The sequence below is a fragment of the Sebastes fasciatus genome, chromosome 19, assembly GCF_043250625.1.
Source record: "Sebastes fasciatus isolate fSebFas1 chromosome 19, fSebFas1.pri, whole genome shotgun sequence".
NCBI classification, from domain to species: domain Eukaryota; kingdom Metazoa; phylum Chordata; class Actinopteri; order Perciformes; family Sebastidae; genus Sebastes; species Sebastes fasciatus.
The window spans coordinates 10142958-10158776 of NC_133813.1; the positions used below are offsets into that span (position 1 = coordinate 10142958).

The following is a 15819-nucleotide window of genomic DNA, read 5'->3' on the forward strand; positions in this document are numbered from 1 at the left end:
TGCAGGTGGTCTGTGGCATTGATTCAAATTGAAAGGAGAGGCAGAGAGTGAGAGATGGATTGGGGAATGGGAGGATTAACGGAGATGGCTTGGTGCAGAGCATTGTGGATGTTTTCCTCTGGCTAATCCCTGTGATTGATGACTTGGTTCCATTAAGTCTCTGTGTTGGCGGCTGTGTCAATTACTCATTAATCCTTCTAAGTGTTTACTTCATATGGGGTCTAAACTGCATCTCTACGTATGTCCAACAAAATGTGCATGTGCATTCTCACACACGTGGCAAAACAGTACTCACAAAGACACATGGGTATGTAAGTCAGTATCATAGACTGTATATAAGAAGTGGACGTTGTCACTGTGACGTCACCCATTGGTTTGTGGACTCGAGTTCTGCATTTTGGCCGTCGCCATCTCATTTTTTTTGCAACCAGAAGTTATACGAAAGGGTGGAGCTGAGCACAACCGAACACTGAATTAGATATTTTTAGGTGACCAAAATTAACTTTGATGAACTGAAAACATTGTTTTTTTAGTTGGATAATGACTGTCACTCTTAAGTATGATAAAGAGAGACTCATTTTCAACATCTGTTAAGATTCGAAAAAAAGTGTGGGCAAGCCTTAAGCAGTGAAATGGTCAAAAATAAATAAGATTGTAAGACAGAGGTTGATAGATATTTCCCTGCAATTTTAATGGACAAAAAGTGACTTGAACACTTGATATAAAACTAATTGAAAGGCATCATATTTAATAATTATGATTTAATCCTTTACAGTTTGACCTCTCTGACCCAAAATCATCAGCAGACATTTGGTATTTTCTCTGCTGATGTTCTGGCATATCTGTACTTCAGCCACCTTTAGTTCCTGCTTGTTTTCGGGGGCTGTTTTGATTGTTGACCTGCTGCATCATCTTAAACTCGTGGGAGAGAATATAAAAGGTCTACGACTCCCAAACTGTTCACCCAAAGTGTTTGTTAACACCCCCAGCTAAAATGCCAGCACTTTGAATGGTGAATGTAATCGTAATGTTTATTTTGGTCTTTTAGTTCAGTAAACTGCATAAAACAATAATAAAACTAAAACCCCCCCGAGCCACTGTGTCATTCCAGATCTAATGTGCTATAAAAACATACTGTTGTAATGTATTCCGACTGCACTGTGTGCTGAGAGACTGGAACATTGTGGGTCTACTTGTCAGAGTGACACATGCAAACTGAAGCGATGTGAAAACGAGAGCATGTGATTCCTGCGTTTACTCTTTGCTCTCGCTCAGTGTCAGGGAAACACTTCATCGACGGTCTCACAGGCTGCGGGTTACATGCTTCGCCTTTCGCCCCCCAAAGGCACAAACTCATTCAGCTGATAAATGGATCGGACTTTGAAAATTGTGCCAACGCTGCACGGCATCGACGACTATGATCCATTCACACCCCTGACAGACCCGCTCGCCTCCCAGCCGCGCTCGGATTTCCATCGAGCCATCAAACAAACACATTCTAGTTTTGCTAAAGCTCGCTCGTTCTCTAGAGCCCGCCGAGCCTGTCGGCACTGCTGCCTGTTGTAATTGGACAAACATACGGTGAACCCATAATGCAGCGGTGCCAACAAAGAGTAATGAGTCCTTTTAATCTCCTGACCCTTTCAAGCTAATATGAATACAAAATGACTTACTCACTCAGTCGTTCTCTTGTGTTCCACAAAAATGCAAATGGAGCCAAAGTGACATAACCTATATGTGTATGTTTCTTATATGTTTAGCTCTGCTGCCGGTCCCTCTTCTTCTCCTTCTTCTACTTCTTCTTACTTCCTCAACTGTGGGCTATTAGTCCTGATGATGTCGCTACAGCAAACGCCTGAAGTTTGAGCAGAAATGTTCATATGCTTCATCCTGGCTGGAATTATGAAGTCCTCACTCACCTCCTCTCCTCCACATTTTTTGCTCAATTGACACCAAACTGTAGTGTTCTTACCAAATAAAGCTCCAATGTTCATGAAAATAATTGACAAAATGTTGAGGTCATGGTAGATGTAGGGAGGTGATTTTCAGAGTTTTATCTCAACAACTGCAATTTTGACAGTATTTTGAATTCTATTCTCATGTAAACCATTGCAGTCAATAGAAATCAAGTATTTTTAAACAATGGAGCAATCAATCTTTATCAAAATAAATGACTGACATCTCTGAAACCCTGGTGATTGCCACATAGTGTGAAGTGGTAGTTTTCCGGACAGTAAGCTCACCAAGATAATGACTTGCCCTTGGTGTTTGAGGTTGTGTGTCAAGACCAGATTGAAGCAGGACGAACATGCTAAGTCCTTAAAGGTTTTATGATAATGGACCGTCCTGCACTTCTCATTTGTCTTCCTCCTCTCCTTCCTCCTCAAAATGCCAGGCCCAGACCAACAGCTGCACAACAGCTATAGTTTGACTTTGATTTTACTGCTTGATGTTGTTAATATTATAGCCAGAAAATCCAAATTTGGCAAAAAAGGTTTACACCAGGAGACAAGAGTATGGACACCTGTGAATCAAGTATATGACATCTATAAAGTTTAACGTCTTCTTAACGGAGCAGTAATTTCAATACTGCTGCCAACACATGCATCCCAAATAAAATTTTCTATAGAGATGTTAACTATTAATGGAGATAAAACACAATCATTTTATATGATTAGAGAGAAGCTGTGTTTTCACACTTCATTACAGTCTTCAAAGATTTTTTTGAAGCTGCGTCTCATGGCCATTACACCTCTTTCACACATATAGATTTAAAGTGGCAGGCTTTCTCCTGTCTCCCAACAAGCACCGCAGCTTGCATGCTTGCGTTGAGCACGTGATTTACATATTCTGCTCCAAATGATTTTTGTACATTGCCAATATACCAGCGCATGATGAAGTAGTTCATTTCCATAGCAATGGTTTTACATACATTGTTTTCCCTATTCAAGTCCCAGTAGCTTGTTAAAGTAGTAGAAAATTAGGATTAACAGCTTTTCATCCATCAAGTACTTCTACGTTGTTGAGTTGAAGTAGAAAACGGCTATACTTCCTTTTCACTAAGGAATCAAGACAAGCTGGATGAGTTGTTGCTCTCGTGCTTCAGAGGACATTTACTGTACATCAAGTTGAACCTTTCTCATGTTGCGCTGCTGGGGGCCTTTTGAGTCTGTGAGTCGTGCTGGGCGGCATCAACATGTCTTCAAGGCTGAATTCACAATGAATGGCATCCTGTCTCATCTCCAGTGTTTGAGTCTGTATGTGTGAACAGGGCATTAGAGGATCTTACGGCGCTTCTGCAGTTGGCTTCAGCGTTCAGCCACGATCGATTAGTTGCCGCTTTGGGTATCTGCGTTGGTTTATGTGAATGTTGTGTGATTATTTGTCTGTGTTTGGGTTTTACCATCCTGTGGAGCATTCAGTCGATACGGGAATACATTAATTCAGAAATTGGTCACTTTCCCAGTTTTTCATTGTGTCTTTATTTGATCATTTTAATAAAGATAAAAAGTTAATAAGTTTGTGAAATTGTATGTGAATGCTTAAGTAAGCTCTGTGTTTACAAAACCTCCCTCTGCTTGGGGGCTTGTTTATTTAGTAAGTAGTTGGGATCAGGACAATCTGTATTTTCTTCTAGATACTTAAAAGTGCTCTATATGACATTCTGAGCATTAATATAGCAGCAAACATCTATTTGCTATGTTAAGATATAGAGAAGTAATGTCTACCTGAGCAGAGAATGAAGTCACTTTCTCTCTGTGTGTTTTGTAATCGACTTAGACTGTATATAAAGATTGGCAACATGACAGCTCCCCAAAAGTGAAGCCAAAACATCTTGATCGCCCCCTGGTGGCTGGCTGCGGTACATGTCATAAATCTCGTCCCCTCCATGTTAGCAGATGGGACATGGGCCAAACTATAAAGTAAGGTACACGTCAAATACATGTTTTCCAAAGATTGTTTCTGTCATTTAAGGGTGGGAAACGCTTTAAACACTGTTAGCTCTGTCAGCCCTGTTATTGTTGTTTTCATTAAGCTGTTAGCACTGTTAGCTGCGAGCCGTCGGTCAGCCACCGCTATGTTGAGTTTTAAAAAGGTTCGATATGAGGCCTAAAAGTATACATCAGAGCAATTATGTTTCCAGTCCTGTAATATGAGAAAGAGACCTTCTTTGAGAGCATGTGTGATGTACCCTAACTATATTTTAAAAACAGGATTTAGATAAGAAGTTGTGCTTGTAGTAGTATTGTGGAATTGTATTGGACAGTAGATTTTTCTTACAAATATCACTGGTGTGTGTGTTTGTGTGAAACAGATTTTTTCTGACAGCAGCAAATAAACAGGGTGAAAGGCAATTTGCCTGACTGCTTTTTTCTTTTCTTTGTTTCCTGTGCTATGTGCGTCTGTATCACTTCCATCCATCCGATCTGTGCGCTCGCAGGTTGGTGTGATTGTGTGTGACTGTGTACAAAGATTGCACGCTTTGTGCATCATGCCTGTTCACGACATCTTATCAAGCGTGTGCAATTAGCTGGAACAATTAGCATTGAGTGGTTCCAACTCTGGAGCCAAATCATCTGCCAGCACCAAAAGAAGAAAGGCTTTTAACAGACGACTGGTGGATCGTTTTCTTTTACTCTCATAAATCCACCTGTCCAAACCAAAACCTTGTCTGAACCCTCATTAAAGCAGAGACTTTGTGTTCTTGTATTTGACATCAGGTAGAGCAGTGGGGGCTTAACTCCACTTGGGGGCCCAGCGTTGCCAATTTAGCAATATTTTTCTCTAGATTTGATGACTCATTTAGTGAGTTTATTTCAAAAACAGAGCCCAGCAACAAATCTCAAATGTTTTTACAACAGAAAAACAACAACGATTATGAACCATTTTCAGGAGGTTTTTTTTGTTATGATATGCAAGAAATATATGCACGCATATGCCAACGTTCCTAATGTCTGGTCATCTTCCTTGTTTGCAAGGGAATTCCTCTGCAGATTCAACTGCAGATTATGCAGTTTGTCAACATCTGTTTTATATAATAAGATACAGCTTCCACTATGTTCATCTCAGAGCTTTCATTCACATATCTTGAGGTGAGAGGTCAAAGGGCCTCTTTGAAAATGGCCATGCCAGTTTTTCCTCGGCAAAATTTAGTGTAACTTTGGAGCATTAATTAGTGTTCTTCTCAACAAGCTAACAGGACATGGTTGGTACCAATCGATTAGGTTAGGTTTTCTAGTTTCATCCAATATAACCTCTGAGAGAGAGAATAGCGACTAATAGTGTATTATACAGTATAATAAAACATCAATACTTGACATTGTGTATACAGTATTGCCACGAAAAATATTGCGATACAATGCTGTATCGATTTTTTCTCTCACACCACTCTGCACATTTACTCATTTCATCTTGTTTACTCTGATTAGAAATAGATTTAGATGTTTTTTCAAAATATGCAAGTATTTTGTTTACAGGGCCTTTACCACCTAGTCTTTACACTGGCAGAAAGGCTGCCTTCATATAAATGATTTGACAACCTGGGGAATACGTTGTGTATTATTATTGACTTGTTTGAATTCATATACAGATTTTGACACACATTTTGCTATTCAAATAGTTGTGTAGTCACGACACATACTGTAGTCATATTAGCACATGACATCATCTAATGATTGGAGATTTAGCTACTCCAATTGAAGAGTTATCATTGGGGCCATTTAATACATACTCTTTACATAACTAGGGGTAATGGTTGAATCCCTCATGTCTCATACCGTAAGTCATTTCTTACTCTGTAATTTTCCTGACACCGGGTAGCATTAAATCTCCTGCAGTATATGACCATGCATTTCTAAGTGGTGAAACTGGATGAATTTTACAGCCGCAGCCAAGCTTTATGCAGTCAGCTTTTGTGTATAGAATAGATAGGCCAGACTCTCATGAGAGCGTATTGTTTTTGCCGCGGCATCATCTGAAAACAGTTTACCTGCCGTTGCCATTTTCCCATTATGCTCTGGTATACATTCCATTATTTCCACAGCTATGTTTGTTCTGTTTGAAAGCGGGGCCGGGCCCCATCAGCCCAGTGTCACAATCAGCACTTTCCTCAAGGGACGACGCATTAGGGCCACTGTACAATGACTGCTTAGTCAATTACCACTGTTTCTTATTCACAGGACAGAGTAGCCTGTTAAACCCACTGCCCTCCCGCCATCGCCTCCATTACCCTGCATCTTTCTTTTTCTCCGTGTACGTCATGTTGCCCTAACTCCTTGCTCTCCGGCTTCTCATTGCATCCAAACACTGCCCATTTTGCCTTTTTCCTCCATTCCCCCTAAATGCAGCTACATTTCTCAGACCAGCATTGATAAACTCTGTTTGGAACCATAAATCAAAGTGGTGCTCTGTAGCTGGTTGGCAAAGAGTCTATAAGAGAGAAGCCAATGTGCTTGGATCAAACAATCAACAAATCAAAACAACACCCCAGTAATTTGAGTTAAAACCCTGCTTGAGATTGTGGATGCTGCAGTGCAATTTGTAAAGATTCTTTTGCAGTGATATCATCATCCCGTAGAACTTTCTATCCTCCTAGTCTCAACATAATTATAGCTGTGTCCCAGTTCCATAATAGTAGTCTTCAGTATGTACTACATAATTCACCTTCAACCCGCTTTCACTCCCAACTCGTCAAATTCAGACGCTTGGTCAGTGGTCCTCGAATACCGAGGCACCGAGGCACCTGTTGGCATCTGTATGAGACGCACCGGGCTTTCAACTAACTCCGATGTAAACCCATCCACGTCATTATTATACAGTCAGAACAACTGACGTAGTACAAAGAGCAAGAAAGTCCAAGTTGGGGTGGATGGTTGGTTTGTTACGTAACTTATGTGACGAGCCCATTTTAACCCAAACCACAATCTTTTCCTAAACCTAACCAAGCAGTTATGTTGCCTAAACCTAATCAAGTAAACGTAAAAACTAGGTAAACCGACTTTGGAAGTTTATTTTGAAATGTACACTGTATGCATGTAACGAGCAATAAACTCTACGTTTCCTGTGAACACAGAAACTTATTTTGAAAAGACACGATGCATGTAACGAGCGGAAACTGACACGCCGTGTCTGACACGTCCAAAACTTACGCTTGAGGGGTATGTAGAGCGTCATAGTTTGAAGCCACTGACCAAGCGGCGGTATTTGATAAGTTGGGAGTGAGAATGTGTTGAGACGTTACATGGTTAGTATACAAGAAATCAGTATAGACAAATCCTGCAACTGCTTTGTGTGTTCCGCGATCTAGCAGGACTGCCATTACTGCTATGGCAAGTCGTAGTGACTCAGTGTCTGAGCCAAAGCTCCGAGGCGTCTGTTGTTGCTCGTAGTAACTTACGGATATGTTCGGTGTAGATAATAAACACAGATGAGTATGTATTTAAAAGCGTCACTACGAGCAACCACAACACATTCGGCTGAGTCAGTTAAAACGGTTAGCAGACACTTTGTAGGTGTTGTTGTGATGTTGACCAATTAATGATGTTTACTTTGTGGTCATTTGGTTGCCCTAGTTGGAGCATCTAACGTTATAACTCACAATAACGCCACAGTTAGTTGATTGAGTTAATTTAGCCCCTAGACAGTGCCTTTAGCCCACTAACGTTAGCGACACTAGCTAAGAAGCTAAGTGTTAACTTAGCTGACGTTACTTGTTTCACCACGTCAGGCTAACGTCAGGCAGCTGACAACTGCTCAGGTTTCTTCCCGAACTCCTAGACATTGTTGTCAAAAGCAACATTACATAGACAGTAAAAGTAAAAGTAGAAAATTGTACACTTCTTAGGACAGCTTGCATTCAAGTGTGTGCGTATTGTAGGGATATGGCAGCGTAGTAATTGCAAAAGGAAATGTCACCCCAGTTCGCGCTGAAAACAGTGTGATCCTGATTGCATTTGGATTCCCAGGACCCCCTGGTGATATGTAATGGCTCAGAGGGATGCGATACATTTCATGGGTTGGTGATGTGCACTGTTCAAATCAAGGAGATAGCCTTAGACATCAATGCTGTCAAAGTTTTGACACAACAATAAAATCAAGAAGACAGGCAATTTTCCTTTTTTGACTCCATTCTGTTTGTGCATGACTCTGTGAGCCTTTCTGTATGAAAGCATTTTCCTGTCTTGAAGTTTCATCTTCTCCCTGTGAGTAAAGGCCACTAGCAGTGTGCCCGCTCATGTGTCGCTGAACTTATCGGTTGTATACTTTTATTTATACCTCTGCACTGATGCTGCCCATAAAGAGGGGAGGAGGTGGAAGAGGGAGGGAGAGACGACAGGCATATTGCTCCAGTCAGTGATCTTCAGTGCTGACAGGGTTTTTGTTGCCTCAGAATTGAAGTTATTATCTCTCAGCACAAATCAGGATTGTGAAATTGATTCAGCTGGATCGTTGTGCTCAAGGAGACGGGCCTCCTCTGCAATCTGCTGCACTGTGACAAGAAATAATTTGAGTTGTTGCTCGCGGCATATGTTAATAGGCCTTCCACCCAGAGCATTTAGTAGTTCTTTGCAAGTACTGTCGGAAGAAGACAGATGAGGGGAGATTAATGTGAGCGTTAGCGTTATTTGTGGTTCACCGAAGAAGAGAATGGAGGTGTATTGTGCTTTGGTGCAGAATAAAGAGGTACTTTGAGAAGTCTTTTCAACAATCTTACACGCAGAGTCAACAGAAAGGACTTCTGGGGGTTTCATGGTATGGGTTTTGAGTTTTGTTTTACTGATTACTAGGGCTGTCAATCGATTAAAATATTTGAAATGAAACAAACAGTAGCACAAAATATTAGGCTACTTTATTATACATTTTATTTATGTTTATATTTTAGCCTAATATTTTATACACTGTTTTATGTTGTAGATTATCATTTTGCTTCTGATTGATTTTCCTTTTTTTATAGCCTGCGTATTTAATGAGCATTGTTGGAGGGAGTCTGAGGTCCAAGATTTTCATTGCCAGAGACTGCTTCACTGTCATTGTTGTGCACATGATTATAAAGAACTTGAAACTTGAACTCACGTAACAACCAACTATAAAATGAGATTGTGATGATGAAGTGCAGACAGACAGACAGACATAGCAAAAACAAACTAATAATGGTGCTACCTGTACCTGAATATGCTTTGCCTCTCTCAAATCTCTCCTTTGCAACGTCTTTTGTTGGACAGAGGCTGCTGCAGGAGACTTGGATGTATGGACATTTTCTTGTTTTTGTCCCGCCTCCTGACTTTACTTGCGCAACGTTAAGTGTGTTGTTTTTAAATATTTAAAGAGGGTACTCGTGTTGCTGATGTGTGCCGCTTTCTGGATACAATTAGTGCATCTTGCCATGATTTTATCTACAGGGGAAAAGTAGCACCACACAATGCTACGTTTCCTTTCTGCCATTATGCCATCCTCCGACGCTCGGCTCGCTCTCAGTAGACCTCCTGCAGTAGACTTACTCACATTTTTGATGCGGAAGTGCACGACTGCGTGCTACGTTTTGATCTCACATGGTTTCCACAGTGATTTGACACGGGACAGCTCAGGGCTGTTTTGGCACAAACATTATATTGAAAACGTTTGGAAGTGATGAAGCCACCCACGTTTTGTTTATATGATTTATAATAAATATTTTTCAAAAGGAATCAACACCAAATGAGTAGCTTGTGAGTATTGAAGTATTGATATCACAGTATCAAGCCGCCCATCCATAACGAAAACAGTTCTGGCCAAGTTTAAACCAGGACTTGAATATTGTAGAAAATGTATTAAAATCCTGACTCTGCTTTGAGTTGACAGGAAGGGAATTCCAGAGACTTGTGCCTTTAATTGAGATTGCAGTCTGTGCAAAAAAGAAGTACGCTCATGAAGTGAGCCCACTGTCTTGCAGTAGTAATAGTAATATCAGTTTTTAAATTGGCAGTGTTTGTCATCTTTCCTAGTGTGAAATGAAAGCCCAGGTCTTGTTTGTGTTTGTGGTGCACAAGGATTGTTTGATCATTAAGAGCTTCAAATCTGTTCGGTCCGATTTCTCCAGACCACCGGGCACATGGGAATACATTGATCTGCAGAGGGATTGCACCTACAGCAAGCTATCAGAAGGCAATGAGGCACAGCCAACAGCAATTTTCAGTAGAAATGTGTTAGAAATGTGTTTACTGTGTGTGTGTGTGGGGTGTTTGGTGTTATGGGAAGCACTGCAAAAATAGGTTGCTTCTCTATAATCTTTAATATTTGCCAAAATTTATTGTGTCCACCTTTATTCACTGCTACGACCACACACAGTGTTTGTACCACACACATGTTTATGTGGGCATATTCTATGGTCTTAGAAAACCAAATTAAATTGATTGAAGTGTGGATTTGTGATGGTACTCTTTTTTCTTTGAACTTGCACTCATGTACTGTATGTTTTGAGAAATACAAATGTTTGACTTGTGTTGATAGTGTGGCCTGAATTCACTCTCCTCTCCTCTCCTCTCCTCTCCTCTCCTCTCCTCTCCTCTCCTCTCCTCTCCTCTCCTCTCCTCTCCTCTCCTCTCCTCAGGTGCTGAAGGGCAGTAAAAAGCTTTGCCTCTCTGTGCGTTCGGTCGGGCGGATTCCTGGTGGCTATGTGACCAACCATGTTTATACCTGGGTTGACCCTCATGGTCGGAGTGTATCCCCTCCTCCTGACCTGCCCGAGCATCGGAGCGCCACCCTGCGGAGAACTGACAGCCAGCGACGCAGCAACATGCAGCTACTGCAGGAGGGAGACGAGAAGAAGGTGAGGCTTTACGTGGGAAACATAACACTGGAGTGCTGCAAAAACGGAGCAGTGTTTCCATTGTCTATAAATTTTTTGTTTGACCCTTTGAAAACGGACGCTGTTTGCACGATCCTGTTTAAATCTATCTAAAATAAAAACCATAATAGCTATAGCATTCATTCTTCTTGCAGTGGAAAGCTAAGGCTTCTGACTTTTGTGTCAATACATTGCACACTTGTTCTGAAGTCATTACGCTGCGTTACTTACGGTACAAAATGCGGTGACAACGTGCTGTGGTGCAAGATTTCCCCGCGGGGAAAGGGGGAAAAGTAAAATATTCATATTCTGAATAAGATATGCCCAGCACTGTGTATGTTGATTCATCATTTTAAATATTTCATAGGTCGCCATGACATTGATTTGTTCAAAACGTGTTGCCCCTTACATCCATTGTGCACGTTGCACTTAAGCAACATCTTCTGTTTGCAAAACAATGTACTGCCGATATACTGTATTAGCTGCATGGATAATGTCTTATATTTCTTTAAATCTCTGAGAGTTAATGCTAGAATATATATAATGGAATATTTATGACAAATGTGAAAAGACGAGCTAAATAAAGCTGAGCTAAAGAAACTAAATATAAAAAAGTTAAATCATGAATCCCATAAAAAAATGTTAAAAGTCATATCCAACTTCCTTTAAAGACACCAACAAAAGTTTTGCTGCTGTAACAGGCGTCATGCTGTGAAAGGAACATTAGACTGGATAATAACTTCTCTGTTTACGTTCAGCAGAGTTATGAACAATTTTGTTTTTCTCACTCTGCTAATGAAGTCCCTTCTTGCTGAACGTCTCTGTGTCATAGGACTCTGATCTCCACTCTACTTAACTCTATCATGTTAACTCCTCACCCTCATCAAACCTTCTCCCAAACTGTCCACCAAAACCAGTGTCTGAATATATGTGACACATAAAGTAGGTTATTGATTTGCAGAATCAGACTTCAGTTATATTTGCAATGCCCAGTTATAGTGGCTGTGAAAGAGTTAAGTAGTTTGGATGGTCATATTTGTTATGATAAATGCAGTACCTGTGAGGGTTTCTGGATAATATTTGTCATTGTTTTGTGTTGTTAATTGATTTCCATTAATAAATACATATTTTGCATAAAGCAAGTATATTTTCCCACTCCCATGTTGACAATAGTATTAAATACTTGACCAATCTCCCTTTAAGGTACATTTTGAACGGATAAAAAATGTGTGATTAATTTGTGATTAATCGCAATTAACTATGGACAATTATGTGAATAATCGTGATTAAATATTTTAACCGATTGACAGCCCTACTTTATATGTTAGTAAGCAACCACCAAATGAGTGCTAACATTATCTTATTACAAACCATGAACTGTATGCAACCCAAATATTTAATAGTACAGTTCGAATTTATGAGAACAACTTACACAAAATCTCAAGTACTGCACTAATTTACCTCCTGCTGTTTTCTGGTATCATGGTAACTACGGTTGGTGAAGTCATAAAGCTCCAGCTATCCAGCAAAAGTCACCACAAAGAAAAAAAAACACTAATGATGTCGGCTGCCTTTCCGCTCTAAATTAAAAAAAAAATCAATTTGAGGCTTTCAGGGCTCTCCTGTAAAAATATAAGGCGCACAGAGCTGATAAACATGAGGTGCTAAGCAACACAAAAGCAGCGCATTGAAAACAATTACAAAAAGCCGCCTCAGGCTGCTAAAACACACTCTTGTCTGATGGTGGCCTAAAAGTGAATTATAATTGTAAGACTCAGTAATGGACAAAAGATGATGGACACTAAAAAAAAAATATCCAAAACTTAAACAATAACAGTAATTGGACCTTCGGTACCACAAAACTCCACCCTGTCACCACCTGGCAACCTGTAGGGAAGGAGCTGTCAGAGCTGTTTAAAAGATTTATTACACTCAAACTTTCAATTTTTCAGCAGCTGAGAGCCACACATTAATCTTTACTGCTTCAGCTCCATTAATACAGGCTGTAGTTATTGCCAAGTAGATAACGTTTAGAAAATGTTTCAACTCCAGTGTCTAGTAGATAGTTTGGCTGTTTTAGCTTTACTTTTAAAGGTCATTTAGATTAAAAACAGGTAAAGCTACTTGTATGTTGTGTGTTATATACAGTAATTCATGAGATTGAATGATTAAATGCGCGTGTCTGTCCCAAACAAAGGCTCCATGAGTGCCGCCTCACATTCCACTGCTTACAAAACAGCGACACCAGACCACTGAGACTCCTTTTAGAGACAAACAGCATATTGAAGTTGTTCCATGATAACAGCAGATGCCAGAGAACACTATGAGCCCTAAGAGCTGCTACAGTATGTGCTGCCAATGAAAGAAGCATGAGTCTGGTAATTAAAAACCATGTCCCGCATAAATGTCACAGAGAGCATGAATGCCTCGGTATTCTCACTGAGCAAAGATGGCTGATTTACCTCCCAATAAGCAGACAGTTGTTATCAAAAAAGAAAAGCTGCAGCGGCCATATGCTTTGAATGAAAGTAAGATTCCTGCGCCAGATGCCAAACAGACACCGGTGGGAAAATAACAAGGAGGAAACTGACATTGTTTAATAGAGGTATTTGCATACGTGTCATGTTGTAGTTGCCAAGGTGCTACTGAGTCCGCTTCTCAATCTTGGCATCAGACAGCTACATTAGGATCAAACCCAGTAATCACGGGCTTCATTGTGATGGAGGGAAATGCACAATTTAAAGTTTGGCACAGCTAAGCCACCGCTGAGACTCTCCCAGTGCACAGTGTAAACTTTAATGTGGTCTCTTTGCTTTCCAAGTAAGGGAAAGTTGGTGTCCTGCATTGCCCTTTCTGGGTTGATTTTGCAACAGTGGCCGGCTCGCTTATTACGCAGCTCCTTACTTAAAGGTGCTATTGATAACATTCAGCCGTTAGATTTCACATTCTCCCTCCTCGTTCCATTGCATTTTCTTCACAACAAGTTGTTGCCAGACTGGTTGTCAGTTTTTTCCACACTAACTAACCCAGAGATACCACGTGATACCAACTTCGTTTTACTTTTAGCTCACAAGTCTTGTTAGAAGTGGGAACCAAACATCAGATATCTTCCACAGAGATAAAAAAAAAAGTAATTAAGAATAATGATATAAAAATAGCCAATATTCTGATGGTCTAGTTCGCTTCTGTAGGTCATATAGAAAGATCAATATTAAATTTAGACGGTTTCATAACCAGATAAAGGTTCCTCACAGTAACTATTAAGTAAACATTTGGAAATCATCAGCGTGTAATGTTGTGTGCCATGAACAAAGATGGCTCTGACATTTGAAAATTACTGCATTAAGTGAGCTAAAGGCTCAAGGGCCAAAGCAAATAGCTGCAGAGTTAAGGGACACCCCTGATGAGATGACCCAGCGGCACCAAACAAAGAAGAGCAGATTAAACTTGATGGAGTCACTGCCAGTGGGGTAGAATAAAGCTGTTTTATCAGACAAATGAACCCTTCATCCAACCCTATAGCCTCCGGAACGGAAAGCAAATAGGCCTACTGAAGCCTTTCATAGATCAAGGCATGGGACAGCAGCTGGGAGGTTAATATATATATGTATAGTTTTATCTTTACATGCCAAGTGCCGTCCCTCTAGTCCCTCTGCTTATCAGACTCACTCTCAATGAGATGTGTTAGATCCAATCAACTGTGAAATGTGTCATCATTTTACTGAGAAAAGTAGATGTCTGATTTGTGCAGAATGAGTGGACGTTGTCACTCCTTAAGCAAATAGCTTGTTCTTGATCACTGAGTTCTTGTTCAGGTGCTTTAGCACTGCCTGGAACATATTATAGTGTAAAAAGAAAATGTGTAAAGGATGTGTCATCATCCTTGGAAGAACAGCCTCTTAACGTCCAACCCAAAGCTGTGTGTCCTGCAGAGAAGGGAAACAGTTTGGATGTAAATGTTAGAGGTACCCTGCTGGATGGATTCCATGTCGACGTCTTTCAAACCACATATATACTGCAGTGTTTACGCTGGTCCTCCAGCTTTCCTCTGAGTGTATACGTTGCTTTATAACATCTTGAGACATTGACTCCATTTTGGCTTCAGGTAATCAAGTCGCACTGATGGTTTCAGTAATAACACAAATGTTAACATACCAGTAAATAAGAGTATTTAACTTTTCAGATGCAAAAACTGAGGTTGATTTTTTTTATTATTTTTTTTTTATTCAGACAATACTCATGCTATCTGTGACAGCATGGACCTTTTTATGGAGGCATCATGTTTTCGGGTTGTCCGTCCGTCCCTCCGACCGTCCGGTCCATTCTTGTGAGCACAATATCTGAGGAACGCCTGGAGCAAATTTCTTCAAATTTGGCACAAGCGTCTACTCGGACTAAAGGATAAACTGATTAGGTTTTTGGTGGTCAAAGGTCAAGGTCACTATGACTTCACAAAGCACATTTTTGACCATTACTCAAGAATTCATATGCTAATGATGACAATTTCACTCACATGTATAACAGGATGAAATGATGAAGTGATGACATTTTTGACATACATGGATGCAACTTGACTGGTTGGCGGAGGCATACAACCTTGAAGCGGTAATTCTAGTTTTGCTTTAAAAGAAGCATAATTTGTTGTTTACATACATCATGTATTATGATCATTACAAGTAAACTAATTTTGCTCTGACGAGAGCTTTCCATGCTTAAATACAGTACAAGATTGAATAGCTTGTTAAATAGACAAATGTAGAAACTGGAGTCATTTCGGCACAGTCACGTATGTCCTGTAGGTATCATTAGCTCCCTGCAGCAGCAGTGGCTTTAATTGGGCGCTATAGCAGAGATATTTCCGGTTGGTAGATTAAGGTTGGTTGTTTGAATTCAAACAGTGTCGCATATCGTCCGCTCTGCTTATCAGGGAGAATGACACGGATGAGCCTTATAAACAAACTGATTGACGAATTCAAACATTCCTCATTCCTCCAATC

The 15819-nt window shown here is 40.3% G+C and overlaps 1 protein-coding gene across 3 annotated transcripts in view; it reads left to right on the forward strand.

The window, feature by feature from the left end:
- Positions 1 to 15819, forward strand: part of whrna (whirlin a) — a 153504-nt gene that overhangs the window by 59825 nt on the left and 77860 nt on the right. For all 3 annotated transcript variants that reach the window (XM_074616755.1, XM_074616757.1, XM_074616756.1), the window contains exon 4: positions 10586 to 10804. In XM_074616755.1, the coding sequence (XP_074472856.1) occupies positions 10586 to 10804 (219 nt within the window). The remainder of the gene's footprint in view (positions 1 to 10585; positions 10805 to 15819) is intronic.